General features: G+C 35.4%; 3 protein-coding genes across 4 annotated transcripts; 2 read left to right on the forward strand and 1 right to left on the reverse strand.

Moving 5' to 3' along the window:
• Nucleotides 1–69: 69 nt before the first annotated feature.
• Nucleotides 70–10,646, reverse strand: LOC135631996 (calcium-dependent lipid-binding protein-like). The gene is made up of 11 exons (XM_065140223.1): nucleotides 10,282–10,646; nucleotides 9,270–9,371; nucleotides 8,354–8,404; nucleotides 7,514–7,634; nucleotides 6,507–6,625; nucleotides 6,236–6,334; nucleotides 4,885–4,965; nucleotides 4,710–4,795; nucleotides 3,542–3,767; nucleotides 1,754–1,921; nucleotides 70–748 (listed from the first exon to the last, which is right to left on the reverse strand). The coding sequence occupies exons 1-11, from the start codon at nucleotides 10,384–10,386 to the stop codon at nucleotides 344–346; spliced, it is 1,563 nt and encodes a 520-aa protein (XP_064996295.1). The 5' UTR covers nucleotides 10,387–10,646; the 3' UTR covers nucleotides 70–343.
• A 1,278-nt stretch (nucleotides 10,647–11,924) lies between these two features.
• Nucleotides 11,925–18,174, forward strand: LOC135631931 (PGR5-like protein 1A, chloroplastic). The gene is made up of 11 exons (XM_065140087.1): nucleotides 11,925–12,163; nucleotides 12,274–12,389; nucleotides 12,496–12,592; nucleotides 12,706–12,806; nucleotides 13,495–13,551; nucleotides 14,773–14,849; nucleotides 15,575–15,626; nucleotides 16,422–16,532; nucleotides 16,626–16,723; nucleotides 16,822–16,893; nucleotides 17,904–18,174. Exons 1-10 carry the CDS (start codon nucleotides 11,992–11,994, stop codon nucleotides 16,889–16,891), a joined length of 951 nt encoding a protein of 316 aa, XP_064996159.1. The 5' UTR covers nucleotides 11,925–11,991; the 3' UTR covers nucleotides 16,892–16,893; nucleotides 17,904–18,174.
• A 948-nt stretch (nucleotides 18,175–19,122) lies between these two features.
• LOC135631932 (protein SPA, chloroplastic-like) lies at nucleotides 19,123–22,668 on the forward strand. 2 transcript variants are annotated; one of them, XM_065140089.1, is made up of 6 exons: nucleotides 19,123–19,374; nucleotides 19,455–19,538; nucleotides 19,613–19,664; nucleotides 21,045–21,201; nucleotides 22,390–22,437; nucleotides 22,545–22,668. In XM_065140089.1, exons 1-5 carry the CDS (start codon nucleotides 19,138–19,140, stop codon nucleotides 22,409–22,411), a joined length of 552 nt encoding a protein of 183 aa, XP_064996161.1. In that variant the 5' UTR covers nucleotides 19,123–19,137; the 3' UTR covers nucleotides 22,412–22,437; nucleotides 22,545–22,668. The 2 variants fall into 2 exon arrangements, with proteins under 2 accessions (XP_064996161.1, XP_064996160.1); XM_065140088.1 differs by having other exon boundaries at nucleotides 22,390–22,668.
• Nucleotides 22,669–23,766: the final 1,098 nt, after the last annotated feature.

A 23,766-nucleotide genomic window follows, 5' to 3' on the forward strand; every position in this document is an offset into this window, starting at 1 on the left:
AGACACTTTAACATGGTCTGATTCTGGTCTTTTCTGTGGAGTAACATTCTCATGGAATGGCACCACAGAGCACACAATAATTACCTGCTCTTTTTCAATGATATCAAGACACTTTAACATGGTCTGATTCTGGTCTTTTCTGTGGTGTAACATTCTCATGGAATGGCACCACAGAGCACACAATGATACATTCTTCTTATGAGTTCCATCTCAAGGATAGACGTAACAAACTGAAGTAGATGACATACTTAACACTCTCACAAGCTCGAACAATTAATTATATGCGATGATGCAAACCATGCAAATGCACACTATGAGCTATTTAAGCTTACAGCTGCTCAGGCTAGCTTGCATTTCCGTCACCTGGCACGACGGGAGAGCTGCTACCGTTCTTCTTCGAGCTACTGAACTGGCTTGTCACACTTTTACCCATGAACTTCCCAGCTTTGCTCAGACCACCGCCAACAGCACCAAGGCCACTTCCTACCAACCCAACACCAGCGCCGAGCCCTGATCCAACTAGACCGACGCCTGCTCCAATGCCCGTGCCGACCAAGCCCACACCTGCTCCAAGGCCTGTACCGACCAACCCGACCCCTGAGCCAACCAAGGAGGCCGCCCCACCAAGCGCGTCCATTGTGCTCCCAATAAGCCCAGCTTCCTTCATCTTCCTCCTCTCCTCCAAAATCCTCTTCTCTGCTTCCAGTGCTGCTTGCTGTTCCTCTTCGGTGAATGGATGGTATAGTACCTGAGGATCATCAGAAACATCATCACAGATGACCCAGGGTCACAAACAAGTACAAGGAGATTATTAGAATGCTTTATGTAGCATAATTATTTTTTTCTTCAAAAGACTAATGAACATAGTATGTCTGATCAGACAAAGGAAGATATTAAAACAAACCAGTAATACTACAGATGGCACAAAATTCTGCACATGATATAATTATAACTGTTTGTTTCAGATTTTAATAAAATTGTAAAGTTCTTTTTTGTAATTTCTTTTTGACCTACAAGGGATATAGAACAGTATGGTTAGGTTATAATTTGTTCGAAAAGAAGAGTTGAAAAATGCATGTTATGGAAGCAAAAAATGCAGTCCAGTAAAATTCTCATCCTTTGATCCAACCAACCTATTTGAGGTTCACCATAAAGACCCAACTCTTTTACCTGAATGTCATAATCCTGCAACTGACGGATATAAATGATACTAATATGCTCACCCAACATAAGCAATATACAAACACTAAACTATGCTGTTCTCCCCGTGTACCGTACTGCGTTCATGTTATGGAAGCAAAAATTGTGGTGGCATGGTTGAAATATATCATGTCACCAAGTTGTCCATGCACACCACACTTAACCATGATGGAGGTGCCAACATATGCTTCAGCTAAATTTCGGCGTATGTGCACAAGGGCATGCCCACAGGCACAGCATGAATTGCATCAACAAGTGCAGCACAGAATCATACCAACCACCACCGTGTGCATGCCAAAAAGGCATCAGCATACTCCCTCCCATGAAATGAAAATCCTGAATCCCAAAAGCCATTGCATAACGACATACAATTCATAAATTCATTCTTCAATTGGACTTGTTTAGCCTGAAGTTTCCTGGACAACACATAATACTAAAATCTCTTTTCTTACATGGTAACAAACGCTTATGATATGAAGAATATAATATCATGACATTGATTGTCATAATTGAAGAGAGCAACAAATGGAAAAGCATCTAAAAATTCACTGACCTTTATTGTAAGGGACCCTCTGTCCTTCTTATCCTTAACCTTTAGTGTATCTAGTGATGCAAGCAAACTTAGCTCAATTTCCTTTGAGATTTCAGGTTCCAATTCATTCAAAGATAACTTTGCAATGCCCATTTTCTTATCCTGCTGAATTTTGTCTTCATCATAAACCTGTAAAATGATCCAGTAACCATTAATCTAAATTGGTTTCTACTACAAAGAGGAAAGTGTTTCTTTTAGTACAAGAAAGTGCTGACTCATGAAGGATTATCAAGAATAGCTAAATTAAAGCAAATTGGAAAAGCCGATAAGGTCCATTTATAGGCATTATGGAAGATTAATTACTCTTGTTCGCTTTGACTTTTCTAAGATTGATGATTGTACAGTTGTAACTTGATTTGGCTGTTCCAGAACTTGACCATCACATCCTAACCAGAACTAGTGGCTTGGGGCTAAGGATGTTGGTAGTTGGTACATCACATCTTGGGCAGCAGGTCAGGATGGGGAGGATTGACCTACAACCCAAACTGAGCCAAAAATATTACATTTGAACTAGCAGCACCAAGATTAATCCATGGTTGTCAACTGAGTCATATCAATTCAAAGAGTCATTTTATATTGAAAAAACTGAGGTCCACTAATGCTAAGTAATTTTCAGTGTAAAAATAATGCAGCTACCACACAAATCAACCAAGAAACTGATCCTTTTCCTTTTCAAATACAATTATACATACTGCAACAGAGGGTAGGACAACAATAAGATTAAAGCCAGAGATGAGAGGTAACAAACTGTCTCACACTAGTGGATAATTCTAATGATAAATGCATTTGAGGATTAGAAAGATATCATGAAATTGTCAAGTGGGATGAATGCCAATGTGAAGCAATAAGCCGAGTTTACAAAAACATTCCACAGAACACCAAAGGACATGTTGGATACTTCAAAATGTATATCATTTTAGTTGTTTCTTTTAAGTCAAAATTAAACTGTTTTGCCCTATAGGAAAAAAAAAATCTAATTTTAATATATTCAAGATGCATCAGTCATGGGTTCAAAAGTCCAAATAAATAGTAAGGATTTACTTTCAAATTTTATTTATATATTTTTCTATTATAGATCATATTAACAAAACAACAACATTCATTACTATGCAAAACCACTTTGACATATTTTAAAAAAATTGAAACACATTATTAATCAAATCATTCATGTTTAGAACAAAAAGAAAAGGAAAAGGAAAACGATCTCCAAAAAGAATCAATTATGAAGGCTTATTCAAAAAAATCTCCAAAATTTTCTTGACCATTAAAAAAAATGAAAGACTTCTGCTATAAAATGATGACATATAATAGCTAAAACAGAAGAAAGATTATCATCACCTCAATACAGCATCCAACCCTACAATCTGTGATAGGATATTTATCCATGTAGTAGGTACATATCCATAAACTGGATGATTTGGAACTTTTGACCATAGGTTTTGAATATTAAGTAGCATTCAAATTTCCACAATAAGGGCGACTTACAATGTGAACATTAAAAGTGAACCTTTTCTTTATTGACGCTTTTGAACACATCTTCTGTTATTCATGTTGTCACAAATTGCTGCATAATGTATTCTATACTATCTACCAGAAATTATTATTTTTTCTACTAAACATGTCCATTTCTCCTTTTCACCTCCTTGAGGAATTGGAGCTCAGATGTGCATCTGTATCAAATGCTCTCTTCTGTACTTTGCAATGAGCTAAAATCTTAAAATTAAAGAAACGAGAGATTCAACAATGTACCTCAAAGATAATAGATTGTGTTTCCTTGTCTTCAGCAATCAGTTCAACAGTTTCATTCCATACAGGACTAAGATTGTCATCAACAACCTTTGTTTTAACCTTGAACATGGGGCGGACATATAAAACCACATATGGATCAGATTTTCCAACTAATTCCAGATTCTTTAGATTATTTGCTTTCACTACGGTCACTGTGAGCTTTCCCTGTGGTTTAAGCTCTAGTTCACTGCACAACAGAGCAAGCAAATTACAAGATCATTCCAACAGGGAGCTTAATAAGCATAAAATGTTAAAAGAGGTAAAAACATAGCAAAACAAAAGGATAGCCCAGTTCTCTGTACAAACTTAGAAAATGTGCCATTCATGTGTAGGTTGTCTTATAAAAAAAAAACAAGCAACCATGTGGAGATCCCTTAGGTATAAAGGGTCTAAAGGATGAGAATTTAAAAAGAATCACTTCAAGGAGTAATATTTGCCTAAGTAGAGGTTAAAGAGTCAATAATACCGCCACACGTGATATGATTAGTGATTTAGCTTAGCTAGTAAATGTTAGCAAAATGAAAAAATAAAATAAAACTTTTAAAGCAAAATACCAAATTATATACTTGATTCATCATTCTATAAATACATGTTATAGATGGTCGATAGACAGTAACTCTCGTACTCAAACTTTATAGATATTGATACAATTAGCAAACCAAAATTCCAGCAACACAATTGTTTCAATCTTTAATAAATTTCACAAGATAATAAATTTGACTGATAATACCATAGATAGAACATTCATATATTAAACTGAATTTACAAAAGAAAATTCGACAAGCAATTGTTGAAAGTTCAGTTTAACAAAATCCGATTAGTTGTGTGCCTCCAAAGAAGAATCTTGATAAAAGCCTGGAAGGTAGCATGAAATAAGCTTTAAAATGTACCCCAAAAATCATTTAATATCATAGTAATTCCAGTCTCTTGAGTTCATAGCAACCAAATAACCCTAAAGGCCTAAATAGTCCCTCCAAAGGAAATAATATACTCTGAAAGACAGAAGACATTTGAAGATGGTAAGAAAAACTTTGTAAGATCAGCTTAAATGATGTTTGAAACATATAAACCATTCACTGTATTCAAACTGAAATAGCATGATTAAAGTAGGAAGAACATAAATAGTTACCTAGTATTGACATCTACACCACCGAGTGGAACAACAATTCTGTGGGGCCATTCAAGCATGTCGGAAACTATTGAGTTCACAGTATCCTACATAACAAGGTTCAAAGTAATTTAGATAGTCATTGAACACAAACTTGCAAATGAAACTTTTACAGCTATGATCAGTTTAAACTTACATCAATCATGTCTGAAAGCCCCGGAATAGCAGTAAGACTCCCTCCCACAGCCTTCAATGTATAATCTATTCTGGGCTTTGGCTGAAAGGAAAAGATTGTAGTTGTTGTAGGTATTGAAGGCCAAAAAGCTCGAAGCATCATTGCTTTCCAGAAAAGTTTCCAGACAAACAATTGAAAATTTATGTAAACTTATTGCAGATGCCAGAGACAAAGATCGAAACCTGCTAGTTGAGCATATAAGTTATTCTGAAACATTAGTTAGTCATATACGATGAGAAAGGGCTTAAAATATGACGATCCTTTTGTAACAATGACCACCTATTATAGCCGAATATCTTTTGCATATGTCCAGTCATCTACCTAACATCAATAATCTACCAATTTCTTTCTTGTGTAAGACCAACTCTAACATCACGCATTGAACCTACTTCTACACTAATTTCTTCATCGTATAAGATCAGCCCTGACAACATATATTGAACTTCCCTAGGCCACAGGTCAGTAGGAGCCTCATGCAGTGGAATATCTTTAATTACACAATCAGCATTAACAGTATTAGCATTCCTGATGTAAATTTTAAGTTTAAGAATGAAATTTAGGGGGACAAATGACCATTTCAATAAAGTAACATGGATTTCTGAAATGGGACATCGTCTAAATGCTAATAAATAGTATAGTCACTGTCTGCAACTTTTTCAATGTTTACATAGATACTAGCACTGGAGGTACTAAAAATGTTTTGCAACCTACAAAGATAACAAAGATCATTTAAAAGTGGCCAAAAACTATAGCTGATTCAAAACATCATGATTGCACAGCTTTTCTTGGTATGTCACAGCATGTATTGGGAAAAACTATGCGACTTTAAGCTATGACATCAACAATCAATAGATGTATTAATGATTCATCTGAATAGCAGATAAGCAAAAGTAGAAATTGAATGGCATTTTAGTGGCTTCAAGATGGTATAGTTTGATTCCATAGTTAATGATTAAATTTCAAAATTTCAAATTACAGCAGTGAATTGGTATTATGACTCCTTTGCACAGAACAAGATTTACCATACAAAAAATTCTGTCTCCTCTTTGCTTAACTCATTCTAATCAACTAATGAAATCACAATGAACTGAAGAATTTAAAAGAAAATTTTGTTTGATACTCACATTATATGTGAATGTATCCCTTATCGATTGATGCATATTAAAAGCTTTGAGCAATTGAGCATATACCAAACTTTCATAAAAACTTGGTTTTCTTCATTCATAAGAAGTTTATAAAAAAATAAGGGAAAACATATAAGTCGATATCAGTAAAAATTTGAATAACTAAAAGCCAATAATTCTAAACATACCTCAGCAAGAAGTGCTACAACAACAGCAGAAATGCAGGGTATCTCTTCAGAAAGTTGAAAAATGACACGTATTACAGTAAAGACCTGAAGATCCTTCAACTACAACCATAAAAATTAAGTAGAATGTAAATCTCATCTGCACCAAACTGTCAATCAAGCACAACACAATTTCTACTAGAACACATGAATATCAAGTAATGGAAATTCAATAAAACCAAAACATAATACAATTCTAGGTTTTTGCTTCTATATTACAACCAAACAAACTAACCTGAATAGGCAGGGAAGCAACAAGTGCTTCAACTGCAAGAATTATGCTCAGATCTCCACCCCATCGGAAATCAATATCCATTATAATTTGTCCTTTCTTGAGGCTTTGAACTCGGATGCCTTTGGAAAATATAAATACATCAAATACACCGTAAAATATGATAGGCAAACCAGCTATTCTATAAAAACTATAGTCATGACAGAATCATAGTTTTCTCATTCATAATTAAAACAGAAAACATCACAGTAGTTACATGTGAGAAAAAAAGAGAATACATATTCTAGAACTCCGAACTAATTCAATGAAACAACAACATTATAATTGATGTCACTAAATGCAAACCAAGAAGTAACAAACAGGCAAAAGATACTGATTTCCTGCACCAAGAAGAGGCAGATAGGCAAAAGACACTGACTCTGTAGCTAGTTAGCTGAACCAAGAAGCTTAAAAACAGTAAAAGCATATCCCATAAATCTCGGATCTTCCATAAGAAAAAACTAAAACAAGAAGCATAAATCACAAACATTATAAGCCAGTGGGAGATAGTAATTTAAGATAAGAGCATTCTACTAAAGCTGAATTAATGTATTAGCAATAGCCATACGTATGCTAGGAACCAAGCTTAAATGGACAGATTGCTACACTCCTGCAAGGGTTGCAATTTTCAACATGTGCTCTTGAAGCCTAGAAAACAGTCATATATACCCTTTCAAGCATGCATAAAACCATTTTTAACCTATGACATTATTTCATATCACTTCTTTGTGAAGAGAAGAATCTTAACGGTTTGCCAAAACATAAACAATATATAATATTTCATTGCAGAAGTCAACAAAAATAACAATATGAACATCATATTTTGAGTAATCAGACAAAGACACAATGCAATAAGATCATTTTAACCTATTAAGCACCAGCAAAGTTATATCAGTGAACAATCACAGACACAATTCGTTGAAGTTACACCAGTCAAGGACTGCATACTCGGTACTGCTTCCTATACGAACCTTCAATTTTTGGTGGCACATTTCCAAGTGATAGCTTGCTGAACTTTAGCGAAGATATTCCTGGTGGTCGATAGTCATCCAGTAATGGTTCGACTGTATCCTTGATTACCATTGTTGCTGCCTAAGACCATATAAAATTTACAAAGTTAGCTTGCAAGCAGAATTGTTAGATCAATTTAACTTACTATTGGCTCAAAAATAAGGATAAATGTGCAAAGACCGCATCACTTATAGCTTACTGGCATGAAGAAACTGCCTCAAACCTATCATAAACTGATCCACACCTAAAGAGCAATTAGACTAAGTTCACATTAACTCCAAAATTTTGAACCTTGTTTAGCACCAAGGATAACAATATAATGAAGTTAAAGAATGAAAGCTGTAAGAGTTTAAATACTGCATGTTTGTGGTTGGTTCTATGCACTTATATTTGTTTCTTTGTGAACATATACTCCCTTGGCAATACCATTTAAAAATTTATTTGCTCACACAACAATTTAACTGGCACTATAATATGGACATGAACTCATTAATGTGTTTCTCTTTCATATCTATTTCCATGTTTCCAAATTCCCGGATTTTAAGTCAATAGTCATCAGGCATATACATATACAAGTGCCAACATACAGAGAGCAAGTTTCGATTTCACATACAAAATTTTCTTGTTTCAGCCCTCAGAAAAAAAAGTAAATAATTAGATAATAAGTGCATATAGAAAGAATGAGAATGGAGGTTGCTAACCTCCAAATAACCTCTCATAAATAGAAAGCAAAATAGGTTGATGAATTCAGAGCTTACAACAGAGGTACAATAATAACTAGGAAATGTAGCTTAGCTTACATCTGCAATAAAAGGCCACAGTTTAGCCAACATCTTGTTTAGCCATTTCACCTGTAGGAGCCATAAACAAGAAAAAGTCATTATCAAAGTCAATAAACGAGAAAAAACAAACCAGATAATATGTACAATGGGATGATGTGTGAGAAAATACACATACTTTACAAGGACTCTTTTCTGCAATAAGTAACCCCCTTTTCAAGGCAAGGCTAGAAATACCAGTTTATTTTATTCAAATAATGAAATAATTGCAAGTAAGAAGAAAAATAACAAGTGAAAAATAGGGGAGGAAGAAAAGGATATAGGAATAGAAAAGCAGACAATCCTGATGTGGCAAAGACAGATGCAAGGAATGCCAAAATCCTCAAAGGTCGGTCAATTCTTTACACAAATTCTAGTTTTCAGAAGGGAGAATTCACTGGCATCTTCTTTTGATACAGATAATTTTTTTAAAAAAAATTCATGCCTACTGTATCAAATAGTCCAACCTCCCTTCAAGCTGATGAATGAGATACAACGTGTACATATAACAGCCATTGTTTTGAGTTAGCCCGTGTCAAGAGAATTTAAAGTATCAATCTATCTAATTATATTGTGGCATCAAAAAGTTAAATCCATCCTTTACGATCAAAATTACAAAAAAAAATTCTTTTGTCTATACTTATTCTGTGAGCTACTTCTCACTGTTGTTGTAATTTAGCATCCCATGTATACTCTAGTTTTCAATTTCATCTGTTTTACCCTTATAATCTGCAAACATTATATATTCCAGAGACCATTCAAACCTTTTATGAATAGATTGCTTGACTATTTCAGAATACTATTACAAACCTATCCTTAGATACCTAAAATGACTAAAACTATCCATGCCACATAAAAAAATCAGCGAAATACAGAGTGAGGATCACATTGCACTAACCTGTTCGTATAAAGGGAATGAAACCCATTCAGGATAATTGTCACCACAAAGTTTCTTCAGATCATCTCTGCTCAAAGACCCTAGAAGCTTTATATCAGCAGCCTGAAGAGAAGGAAATGTAAGAAACAGCATATACCCAACCTTTTCAATTCCTAGACTATTTTATGTTAAGAAGCATAATGGTCTTTATGTAAACGATCATAACACCGATACAGAGCTACAATATGTATACAAATCTATATCAAGATACCATATAGTCATATTCCAATGTAGACATAACATAGACACACCTATGAGCGCAAATATAAATCTATACCAATATATCAAATATTCATACCCAGATGGAGACATAACATAGACACCTATGGGTGCAAACCAGGGGTAAAAGTTAGGCTGCTTTCCATAACCAAGTTGTGGCATCTAAGTGACCCAAAGAACTAGGTGAAGAAATAGAATGTTTGATCAAGAGGATTTTGTCAAATTAGGGTATGGTCAGTAATAAAACTTTATTTGTGTTAAACAAAAAACAAATTTAACCAGAAATTGCAATCAAAATAAAAGTTCGATGTTATTGTTAGGGTGCTATTAAACCATTTCTAAGCTCCTTTCATTCTAAATTATACCACACTTGAATTGCATGGAATTTACAGAAATAAGCTGCAAAGAGTCACAACCAAAAGATCATAATAAAAAATCGTAACCTTCAATTTCATTTGACTTATGTACAGTTGGATTGTTGCCAGAAAACAATTCAGGTCAAACGCACACTCGTTCAGTCAAAAAAGTTCCAAGTTATAATCCTAGTCAACCTGCAAGCCCTAATTCCAGTGTCAATCTTAGTTCAATTGGCAACCATCTAAACTAGATCCGAAAGAGCCTGATCAGAACATCGCGCAAATCAAGCATCCCAACAGTAGTATGGCAACTTCCCATGCAAACTTTAGGTCAATAAAATGGGCAAACAAGAACCGACCAAGAAAAGTAAATGTCAAAAATAAAAGAAATCTCGCACCTTAAGGATGCGTTTAGTGCTGCGGCGTCTCATCATGCGACTCCAACCGGCCATCAACGCAATCCCCACCAGCGCCCCCATGACCAAACCAGAGATCAGCCCCATGTCGCCTCCGGCCCTCTTTCCGCTCCTCTCTTCTCCTGCAACACTGATCCCGGTCGCAAGAAAGCTGCCTCTCAAACGAGAAAGGATTCCATTCAGCACTACTGGCGCATCCGATCCCGCGCTAAGAAGAAACCGAACGGAATCGGAGGTTACAAATCGACCCAAGCAAAGAGAGAGTGACGGAGAAGAAGAAGAAGAAAAGAAGCAAGAAATCCGAGAGGGTCACAAGAACGAGGGAGACGAGACGACTGTGTGTGAGTTGTACGGGACCCACCTCAGAAAACGAGAGGTCACGCACTCATGCTATTATCCTTCCAAATTAATCGAATTTTGTATTTATTATCACATATTTCCTTCTACAAGTAAAAAACTTACATATATATACACACACACATTAATGTGGTTAATTTGTATCAATTAATCAATTAAAACTATTAGTCAATATTAACAACGGAAGCGCTAATTTAAAGTTATTAAATATTTTTAAATATCCGTAATTATATATTTAATTGTATTTATATATATATATAACTCAAATTTAGACAGATAAATACAAAAATCATATATAAGATCTTACTAAAGGAATAGATCGCTTCAATCAGCCAATGAGAAGGTGCCAAAGATGGGCTCCTCCGATGAAATTGGATCAATGTCTGCAAAAGAGGCAACGGATGTCCTAATCCATCACTTAGATATATATCCTAACTTTTAAATATGATTAAATATTTTACTTTTATAAATATATAAAAGTAAGGGATGACAATCATGTTGAATAAACCATCTCTTATATATCATCGAAAAATTGATTTTGAATTGGGTGATTATAATTACTATCGAAATTTTATCATGTGTTATTTAACATGGATAAATTTTTTATATTTATAATATTTTTTGATATTATGATTTTTAATATTTTAAACTTTTTACTATATATTCTTAATATATTTGTAAGAACTAAACTTTACGGAACACCATAATGCTCGTCGCCAGCATCATATCCATATCTAAAGAGCAAATTGAGAGGATGAGTTTACTATGATATCAGTTTTAATAAGGATAATTATAGATTATTTTTATAATTAGTTATCTTTAATATTTCGATTTCTATATCCTCAAAAATTATATTTAGATTCTTATATTTATGAAATAAAATAATTAATTTTATTTATCTTCGCATTGATGGAAGTATCGTATAGTATTTTCATTAGTAGAATCAACAAAATAAGAAAAAATAAGATTAAATATTTTACTTTTATAATTATATATATCCGAACTTTTAAATATGCATAAGACTGAGATGCTAAAGGGCTAATCTATAATTAGCCTACCTTAATATGATCAAATTAATTTTCGATATATAATTTTATTAAAAATATCGACGGTCGAGATTGAAAGATAACAAGGATGGACGGTTGGAGGTGCGCGGGAAGAGAGCGTCAAAACAAGAGCAGATTCGCAACCAAATACGGTATCAGTGAGCCTCTCGTCCTCCACAGGTTGCGTCCACCCCACACTCCTTATCTCTCCCGGTAATCCCCTCGACGCCCAGATGGACGCCCTCATCGTCGCATCGCCCACAAAGCACCCGAGATCGCTCGAGCCGAGATGGCCTGCCTGTCGTCGCTCCTCTCCCCTCGCCGCCCTGTTCTCCCTTCCCCCTCCCCTCCCCTCTCCTCCGCTCGCGGCCGTCGTGCCTTCGCGCCCCCGCTTCGGTCCCGCTGCAATCGCGGCCTCGAAAGGCTCTCGCTGAGATTTAGGGCGACAGCCGACCAGCAAGGTTAGTGCTCTTGAGTGGATAAAGAAGTGGATATCACCATTTCTTGATTTTTTTATACAATAAGTCGATGAATAGGTTCCGTGATTTCTCACATTCAGATCTGGTTGCAGGTCAGGTTCAGGATGATGAGACCGTTGACGGCAAAATCCTACAGTATTGCAGCATAGACAGGAAAGACAAGAAGACACTAGGAGAGCTTGAACAAGAATTCCTGCAAGCTCTACAAGTACTTCTACATCGTTATACACATCATCATACGATCGATCAACTTCTGTAATTGTTGTGCATCGACTAGTTTTATTTTGGTAACCTTTTCCTTCTCCTGGACACAGTCATTCTACTATGATAAGAAGGCGATCATGTCAAATGAGGAATTCGATAATCTTAAGGAAGAGCTAATGTGGGAAGGAAGCAGTGTGGTCATGCTGAGTATGTCATTCGTCTTCTATCTCGTTCTGCAAGTCTTTTCACTCTTTTGGTTGCTGGTTATCTCTGTTCGGCTTGAAGAATGCGGTGGCTTTTGCTTTAATGATTGTTAACAGGTCCAGATGAACAGAAGCTTTTGGAAGCTTCGATGGCTTACGTGTCTGGAAACCCCATAATGACAGATGCTGAATTCGATGAGTTGAAGCTGCGATTGAAGGTTCACTTGCATAATCTTATGTTCTATCCATTTTAGATGCAATAGAACTAACAAATGGAAATTTTAAATTTTAAATAACATCAAGATATTAAAGGGCTTCCCAACACATGAACCTCTCACTAATGCAATTGTTTGAACTCTTTGCTTGTGTTTTGGAAAAAAAATTGCTACACTCGACTTCTTTACATTTTTACTCTTCGCTAAATGTGTTCTCATTCATAGTTAGTGCACTCTAGCTGTCATAACTTAAGAAAAACTTTAGAAGACACTGATTATTTTAATTTTAGTAGTGGTACTTGTATCAGAATCTTACATGATCAGTATCTACCTAGCTATATTGTATGCTACACTTTGTTCCACCAATGAAAATGATATGTTGATACTGACACATATGTAAGATGGTCTAGTATGCTGTTGGATTGTCATTGTACAGTCATTGTGGTCAGTATGCCTTGATATTCAAAATCATGAATTGAATTTTTTTTATAAAGTTATGATAACAGCTATTTCAAAGAAATCAAAGAGCTCTAGTATATCGACCGAGTCAACTGCAGTTATGCATACCATATTTTTATGTTTGAATTCACTCTATGAATTTTACAACAAAAAAATATCTTTGTTGTACAGAAATTTGTCTTCCTCTTCTCTTGTTTCTTATACTTCGTAATTAATTTCTCATGTCTTATAGAAAGAAGGGAGTGATATTGTACAAGAGGGTCCACGATGCAGTCTTCGTAGCAGAAAGGTATATTCAGTTTTTCCTTTGTAATCAGATAATAGTTTTGTTAATCACCAAATCCTGTATATTTTTAGTTGTTATAGAATACAATTTGTTCCCTGGTTTCTTTTATTTTGAATGTGTAGATTGTTGCAGGTCCTTTCATGTTTCATCATAAGCTTGATATACAGCAAGCGTTGAGTGTTCAGTTATTTCTTTAAACAATAATGAATAGTGGCACTGATATGGCTCCTTAAGTGGATCCCACAAATTTCATTTCATCTTAATTTCTTATTTTCTTCTTTTTTCTTCTACATATGTTGGTGAGATCATAATCTTAAGAATCCTATACATTAAACCATGGTTTAAATTTTGGTATTGGTACCTGGCTGGATTGGTATGAGCAGCAGCAAGCAGCAAGTGGCACGAGAGAGAGAGAGGTATTAAAAGCTAAGAAGACAGCAATAGCTGTCAAATTATGAAAAAGAACTAGAACAATGTGTGGGCTTATCATCTAGTTTCTGCAGTTATTGAGTAGTAACCTACAAACTGGACCAGACTAGGTGAAAAGCACCGGTTCATATGCCAGTACCACTTGGTATATACAAAGCCACAGTGAGATTCTGAACCATGCATTCAATGTTGATTAACAATCCACCAGAGGTGGTAGTTTGTTCTATAAAGGATTGTGTAGCTGCAACATCTTTTAAAGAAATTATATAAAAGAATAGCTATTTTGCTTATGATTTCATTCAAGGGAAAACTGGAGTTCTAATGGGGTTATAATTAAGAAGAACAACCTTAGACATCGATGATTGCTATTAAGTTGAAATACATCAATTTTAATGATCATATGCAGTTAGCATTTATAAAGTAGTTGTGGTTAATTGGTTATATATGCTGCCTTGAAATCAATTTGGTGGAAAAGAGAATTAGTGGTGGAAGTAATTTTATCCTTGCTACAGAATTCTCTTTTCTTGCATCTAGCCTTTCGAGGACCATCAAATAGTTGAGGAAGACAGCTTTTGGTCCTCCATTGAACTATCAAATAAGATATAATAAGAAGATAACAAATAAGATTTTTACTGCTAATATCTAAATTCTTGTACAATATGCAATGGACAACCTAGAGAAATGGTGTTGGGCTCAGAAATGTTGAGATCAGCTAGATTTATAGTGGTTTGTGATCTTCACTGTTAACTAGCAGTGAATAAATTTCATGAAGGATATATCTTGTTATTCGTGCAGGTTTATAGTGACTTGAGTGTTGACTACTTCAAGATGTTCCTGCTGAATGTTCCTGCAGCTGTTATTGCTCTTACACTGTGAGTGATAACTGTCCACATAGTGTATGTCAGTTTATAATAACTGAGTGTACCCATATCTCGAAAGTGCTTGAAGATATTATTTTTATATGATTGTCATAATTTGTATTCTGTCATCTTTCATGCATTTATTATTTTAACTTAATCAAACTTTTGCATTGCAATTATTTCTTTAAAGACAAAAATTGAATTTAATTCCTTTAAAGTTTGTTATTTCATATTTATCCTTCTAAGTTTAACTTTAGCTTATATCTTTGCATACATCAAAAGTACATATATGCACTTGTAGATAATCGCCGTCAATTGACTTTAACTTGATTGTTAGAGTAGAGATGTTGAACTTTTAATTGACATTGCTACACTTTCAAAACTTTGTTATGATAGCAAGAGTTTTAGGACATTTTAAGGCATCTTTAATACCTTACTATCATAAAGAAGAAAAAAATAGAAAAGATATCTTAGCATGTGTTTCAAACAGGAACACATGTAAAAAGAACAGAATCAATATTGGCTTGTGTTGCTTGTGGAAAAATTCATCCTCTGATTTATGTTGCATTTTGTTGTTTCAACCTGAAATGTATAAGATTTAACAAATACAGCATGATATATCATTGTTTCAAACATAAACCTGACACAAATTTATAATTATCAAGAACCAGTAGTAAGACTTTACTTACCAGGTGCCTGCAATGGTACTTCTAACTTGTCTGCTTTTGTTCAAACAGGTTTTTCTTTTTAGATGATTTGACAGGCTTTGAAATCACATATCTTTTAGAGGTAAATATCCTCCATGCCTTCGATGTGTCTTTTTGGTGGAACATTACACACAAGCTTAGGGAGACAACCTGCTGATGTGACTTAATGTCTATTTTGCGAACTGATCTAAATAGCATGCCATACTTGCGAACTCTGTCCAAAGATTTTAGAACTGCTAATATAAAAATGGTGAGACTGGAGACTCTCTGTTATCCCAGAGCACATCATCATTGTGTGTGGTGACAAATTGCTAAAGAAAAAAGGTGGCCTAGTCTATGATACCACTATGATTATACAATAAGTTGCTATACACTCTTAGTCAAGCACTTGAGCCCTAGTTGATCCCAACATCTTTTGTTTGGACACACACACATATATATAATGGCCCTCTAGTCTTTTTTATTAAATTCCATATAATTATAATTATTTTGGACTTTTTGAAATAAATATAGTGTTGTTATATGTGTATCTCATTTTTAAGACAATATCACTTCAAAACAATTACATGGATTTTAACATTTAAATTAATTGAATCATCTCAAAACTGGCACAATTAATCTTTCATTTGATTTTGATTGCTTGAGTTATTAATTTTGAGCTTCTATTCATCTTGATTGATCATAAAAAATATATATTTTCTGCTGTGCTCTCAAATGGCTTTAGTAATTTATAATACTGGTCCATGCACAATCATAAGTCACTCGGACACCATGTAATCATCCTGGAGAATCTTCACTTAAACCATCAATTATTTTGAGCAAACATTAGATAAAGTCTTAGCAGCTTTTTGTCCTTTTTCTTATTGTCATGATGCAGTTGCCAGAGCCCTTTGGTTTCATCTTTACGTGGTTTGCTGCTTTACCACTAATATTTGTGTTATCACAAGCAATCACAAATGCCATCGTGAAAGATTTTCTCATCTTGAAGGTACATCTATCATCACTATGCTCTTCAGTTTTTAAGAGTTTTGAATAATTATCAATTCTATCATGAAACTAAACTATATAATTCTATACATAGGGTGCTTGCCCAAACTGTGGTACAGAAAACGTTTCTTTCTTTGGGACTCTATTATCAGTGCCTAGTGGTGGTTCCACAAACACAGTCAAATGCTCAAAGTGAGTTTAACTTGTAGTTTTGTCCAGAACTTGTGTCTGACACTAGGAGGTTTTCTCATTTACTTGATTTTATTAATAACACTGATTTTATGTATCAGCTGTGGCACAGCATTGGTGTATGATTCAAATTCACGATTGATTACACTCCCAGAGCCAAGTGAAGCATGAAGGTAAGCCTTAAAGCTTTCTGATTTTAATATCTCATTAAGAAGGCATCAAGATTTAGGATAGGTAACTTGCTGCTGCCATTTCTAAAGTAGAACATTATGTTAATACTATATACTTGTGTAACAGAAAATAATACTAGAAAACTGGATCCAATATATCCAGAAGATGATCTCTTCATGTCCCTCTTGCAAGTATCATAGTACATCCCACCTCAAGAACATTACCAAGCATTCTCTCTGAGGCGAACATAATATAGTGGGAGGGAGATGGTGACTCATCACTGTTGCGATAGAAATTTGAAAAACAAAAACTACAGCAGTGGAGAAGAAGAAGAAAGAATGTAAATCGAAACAATCCTAGAAACCTAAATGTTGCATAGCTCCATGATATATGGCCAATGGTTCATGCCCACGACCAAACCCTTTACTCCGACCCAAATTTGCCTCAACATGTGTGTGTTCCTTGACTAACATTCGAGGCCAATTTTCTTCCCAAGCTCCCAACAGACTGAAGTGAAAGAGATGCATATTAAATCAAGAATCAACCAGTCCCTTTCACGTTTGGCAGTTAAAGAACCCAATGAGATAAAAGATGTTGCACGGGCTTTAGTTTAGAGGTGGCAGCAACAGGAATTTTGAGTTTTCCCTCTTATATATACTTTGGCAACTTGTCCTAGAGGAATGAGAATGAGACACTTCTCCTTCATTCCTATTAAACTATATACCCCCGCATTTGTGACGCATTTTTTTTCAATGGTCTAAAGAAAAACTTAATGCTTCCATCAAGTGTCCTTCAGCATATTATCTTTTAGCAGTTTCACACCAGTGGTGTTGTCGGAAACTAGCACGATTGCCATATCAGAACCTTGATTCTTCTGTCTTACTGATCTTTTGGTGTATATACTATTTTTAGCACGATTTTTTTGCAGTTTCAAGAGTAACTTTGCAGTTAAATAACTTGATGGCATTATCTGCTAGGTGTAGCTATTGTTTATACAAAAATTATTTTGCAGCTTCAAGAACAGCCTTGCTGATAAGCAACTTCAGAGTAAAAGCATGTTGAACTCCAATTTCCCATATGTACAGTCTTGGTGAGATTGATGTATTGCTAATGAATGGAAGGTTGTTCAGTGTAAGAATAATTGTATATGTATCAACGCTGTCATAATCTATCTTCAGTACTGTAGTTGCTTCGGTAGACAGATCAGGTGTAAATTCGGCAAATTTACTGATGATCTTTATCATATAATAGGATGAAAAGAAGAAAAGCTTACTGTCTGCCTACACCAATGCTTCCTCTCTTTTCTGAACCTTTGGACCATCAATAGTTTGGCTATTGGAGGCTCAGTAGTGCAGGTATCTGAAATTACTGAGTTGTGCAATAAGATTAAGAACCATGCTTAGAAAAGGGCTAGAGTTTGCTTTCCTGATTAAGCAATATGTAGCCACATGATTTGTCTTTTGCTTTATTTTATTAATCTCTGCATACGCTTGATCGTCAGCAGCCCTCCCAATTTAATGTAATTTTAATCTCTTATCAATCGGATAGAAGCAGTTTTTTTTTTCCCTGTCTTTGTGAGAAAATTTGACATCTATTTTTGAAACTTTTAGGATAAATGAGTTGGACATTGTGTTCGGCTGTACTTTTTCTTTTTTCTTTTCAAAGCAATTGTACTGTGAATGGTAAAAACAGAGAATTTGTAGAGAATATTAATGGTTTTTTTTGGGGTTTATCTTACTATTTAACATATGGTAACATCTAATTTCCAACTCTGATAAATCTTCACAGTTTGATTCGGACTCAAATATCGAAGAAAGAGATCTTTACATGTGCTGAACAAGAGCAGAAAAGTTCGTACCAAAGAAAGTATCAAAGATGTTTTTCCTTTTTCATAGTCATATGGTATATATGTGTCAAGGAATCAATCATACATGTTTAGTGGAACATACGCTACAAAAAAATATAGTGATAATTTTGAGGAGATATATATATCTCCGAAGGGATTCATAAACCACAAGTCTATTTAAACCTATACAACGTAGGGATAGTAGTCATCACACGGAGCACGGTAATTAACGTCCACGCGTCACTTCAGGAAGTGCAATACTCCAAGTTTACGATCAAGCCAGTCATATTTGGACTAGATCATAAGCGGTCCAATTTTGACTCTAACGGCCTCGTTTCTAGTGATGCAACGCGCGCGCCCAAATCCTCATCTAAAACATGTGGCTCGAATCCATTTCTCCATGCCGAGGGCCACAAATCGAAGACGACCACCAAGGCCACTGCGGTTGCGTCTCCGAACCCTTTCGCTCTCCATCGACGACTCCATGGCCGTGGCGCCCGCTGCTTCCACCCTCCGCTCCTCCTTCCTCTCCTCTCCTCGCCATCCCAAGCTCTCCCTCTCCAGCAAACTCCCGGTAAGCCGTCGCCTGCCCGCCTCGTACCCTCGCGTCCGAGCACTCGACCTGGACCAGAACACGGTGCGTTCTTCTCCTCCTCCGCTTCGTCTAGGGCTGCACGATGGCCGGTGGCTTTTGACACAGCAGTTTCTATGTTTCAGCTTGTCGCCATCTCCGTGGGGGTCGTAAGCGTTGCGGTCGGCATCGGTATCCCCGTGTTCTACGAGACTCAGATCGACAATGCTGTAAGTTCCGTTACAGATATCTGGTGGAGTGGGCGGCATGCTGTTGTGCTGAAGCTTTTCTGTCGCATATGCAGGCTAAGCGGGAGAATTCGCAGCCTTGCTTCCCGTGTAAGGGATCCGGTGCTCGTAAGCCCTTATATCCTGAGCTTAGAAATTGATGAAGTTATGCGTAGAGATGACTTAGTGTCTAGATTTAATCTTCATCAGTTGCCTTTTCTGTTTGTGCTTTTGCTAATCATATGGAAAAAAAAATGAAAAAATTGAAGGGAATTTTGTTAAGCTCAGGAGACAATTTGAAGATTGTCAAATCAATTTTGTCATGCTTGCATTAGGGGATTGAATGATAGTCAACTCTAAGGAAGTTACACTTCTGATTATGAATTTTGTTTGATAATAAAATGCTCGATTGAACCTGTATAACTTGCGATTTTGGAGGGCTCTGCAGAAGGCTAGCATCCAATTAGTAAAGGTTCATCATTCATGAATACTTTCCAAGTAGCATTAATTAGTAAAGCAAAGTGATCCTAATAATAGGATTTAATGCAAGTTTCTGGCATATTACTTTCCATGATGCCAGCAAGTGATATCTAAAAGTTCCTTCAATTTAATTGCTTATAGTCACTACAAGTCTGTAGTTTTTCCCCTTAAAAGAACATGTAAATCTCTAACTTGTTAAAGGTTTTCTTCAACTGGTTCAATTATTGATGTTTTTTATACAATATAGTATGTTCTTATATTGACTTCCACCAAGGGATATTCTTGCTTCCCATGTTGAAATCCAAGCAAAACTAATAGTGCATCAGATAAATTCTATATTGATTATAGTAACTTGCCAAGGCAATGTAGAATATATGGTTTCCTTGATCACCTACCTTCAATTAATGATAGTACCGATATAAGTTTAGTTCATTCCCACCGGGCTGAGTGGGAGATGTAGGATAGATAACCAAAGAGATGTTTTGTCGCAATAGAAGTATTGGTTTCATCAAACTGAGACACTTATGGGCTTGAGACTCGTCCATCCTCTTCATATAGATGTTGGGGTGACTAATCTCCTTAATCACAGTGTTTTCTCTCTTCTCAATCGCTGGATTGTCTGTCCGTCATATGTGTGGCAGCTGAGGATTGATGTTTGATAACTCATTGATCAAAATGTTCTAGTGAACTTTCAATTTTCTTTCTTCTTAAACAGAAGTTCGAAAAATCAATGTGTTCGATCAATGCAGCTGCTCTAACATGAGCAAGTTCTCTGTCATATGCTGTTCATATTTATTCTTGCGTTGATCTCTTACACCAGCAATGAATATGGTGAAAAATGTGTTAATAAATCATTTTATCATTAATGTTCATAGGCAAAACTGTTTAGCTGACAATACAACTCAACATATTTATTTAATAAAGAGATGCACACATAGATTATTAATTTCTCAAAATGTCCAAATTGTTGGTATTTTATTCCTATTTTTCGAGTGAATTAGAAATTTAATGGAATTGGTGCTTTTTCAGAGCAATGCAGATTTTGCACAGGAAGTGGTAAGATCACTGTAGTGCTTGGAGGTGGTGAAACAGATGTCTCACAGTGCATCAACTGTGAAGGTGTTGGTACATTAACATGCACTACATGCCAAGGCTCTGGAATCCAACCACGATATCTTGATCGAAGGTAATAAATCATCCAATAAAATTGCAATCAATCAAAGATGAAAAACAATTTCTTAAGACTTTTTGTGTCACTTTATGTTATTACTATGCAAATGACTCCACTAAGAACAGCATGCTGTCAACAGAGCACCAAGACCTCATGAAATTTATATAGGGACTTGTATAATACCATGTCCTTTGCATGCCAACAGAGACGAATGTCGATGAAAAGAAGTAGTAATGGATTAGAACTTCAGAATGAATGGTTAAAACTAGATAAAACTCATTTTATATTGCTTGATGGGAGAGTTATGTAAAACTACATGGCTAAAACTATGAGGCATGATTTATTAGTCCAAGAGATTTAGGATGCTTAAAATTAACTTGGACTTAAGCTTGCACATGCTGGTTGTGCCGGTTGGCACTCCCTTGCCCTGCACCAGGATTGTCTCAGCATGGACCTGTGCTGGAACAGTATCTTCTTGTGTTGGACACACATAGATAGTTTCATCGAAGAGCTTTTAGTTGTATGCTTAGCTACATTTAGAATTTCTTCAGCAAACAAATCAAATTTACATACTAGGTAGCAGAGAAAAACATTAGCATGTTGATCACAACATATAAATTATGATCATATGATCATTCTGGTAGAAAAGTTAGACTACAATTGTAACACAGCTCCACATCTGAAATGTGCAAAAAATTAAGTTGACTTATAAAGGTCTGATGTGCACAATTATTATTAGTGATTTAGGCTTGATAAGTTATCCTATGATTGTGAACACAATTCCTACATTAATGAGAGAGAGTATTTTTCTCAATATTATTTTGTCTTTTCTTGATATATTTGTTTGTCTCAATATTATTTAGAAACATGACACTGTGATTAAGTGCATCATCAGTTCAAGAGTTTCTATACAAGATTACCATTTCTAATGAAATAGTATTAATGGTTGATGCATATTGCAGCATAAGGAATCATGAATTAACTGTTGTCGAAGAGCTATTCCTCTAAACTTGCATGTCTTTCTGGAAAATTTAGATGCAAAAAATAATTCTAAGTTTTCTCGATTATAAATGCTAAATGAGTTAAAATTCGTGCTTGAGGAATGATAGTAATGCAACTTTCTCGATCTACATGATGCATATGTTAAAGATTCTGCTAATTGCATGCATAAAGACTTCTGACATGCTTATTCCTGTTCATCAGGGAGTTCAAGGATGATGACTGAAACCTTTCTCTCCAAGTGATGAGAGAGTGAGGAGATGTTTTACCTTTTAAGTTCAACTCTAAAATTGCAAGGAATGCTCATTGTGTTAATCTTTTCATGCAACGACTAATACATTTCATTTCTATCCGTGCAGGTTCTGATGTAATAGTCCTCTGGTTCTTTTTATCTATGTATATTGTATTCTCTAATCAGATTATTCGTATGCCAAATAACATTTACATTTTTTTAATCTTTAATCATGGGATATGTTCTGTGCATCCTCCCTTCGCTAATTCTTGACATGGATTCTTTATTTTCTAATATCACTCAATCAAATCATCCTTTCCCTAATCTAAATTGTTTAAAGGTGTAATTTGGAAGGCAATAATTAACAGAGAAAATGAAGAGTTGCATCAGAAGATATCTTGGAACAAGATTTGGGAGTTGACTGTTAGGGAAGCAGATGCTCTGCATGACTGCATTTGGTCACTCATAACTTGGCAACAGTTTAGAAAAGCCTTTTATGATCGGTATGTCCCTGAGATAATTGGCAAAGAAATTTTTTTACTATTCGATACTCTGATGAAATATGATAGATTTTTTTTGTGAAGCCCAGCATATGGAGCAGCAGAGGGCTCGTCACCTTGAGGGGGTCTTTATCCACCCCTCAGAAGAGCAGTGGCTAACAAAGCCCTAACAGTTGAAAGATATGATAATAGCATGTAGCAAATCAAGGATCAGAAATGACCTTTTAGCTTTTCACCATATGCAAAGGGAAGATCATCCTTTGGGCCTGTGAGGAAAATTATAAAAAAAGAAAAGAAAAAAAGAAACCAAGCAGGGCGCTCTGATCAATCGAATAATTGTGATGTGTTATTTCTACGGAAAAACCAATCTTGTATCTTGCCCCATTGGCCAGTGAGTGTGTTTTTATAGTCAGCAGTCAAGGCAAGATGCAAATATGTGATCAATCTTTCCGTATAAATAACACATCATAATTACTTGACTGGTCGAAGCTTCCTACTACTGTTAGTTTCTGCCTTTCCTTGCAGACTCGACGGATGATCCCTCCTTTTGCAAAAGATGCAGAGCTGAAGGATCGTTTCTGATCATCGATCTATGCATGTCATTATCATGCTTTTCAAGTGCTAGGATCTCTTAATCACTTCGGTATAAGTTGGTAAGGCCAAAACAATTACTACTATTCTACATGATCTTTCTATAATTGATAGTAATCATCCAAATCCTCATATTATATTAAACTCATATCATTAGGAATGGTGCTACCACATATATCCATCAATTTAGAAATTATTAAACAATATCAATATAAAAAAATTATACTATAATTAACTTTTAATTGGTTTGAACCCTAG

This window comes from Musa acuminata, chromosome BXJ3-2, assembly GCF_036884655.1.
Source record: "Musa acuminata AAA Group cultivar baxijiao chromosome BXJ3-2, Cavendish_Baxijiao_AAA, whole genome shotgun sequence".
In the NCBI taxonomy this organism is placed as follows: Eukaryota; Viridiplantae; Streptophyta; class Magnoliopsida; order Zingiberales; family Musaceae; genus Musa; species Musa acuminata.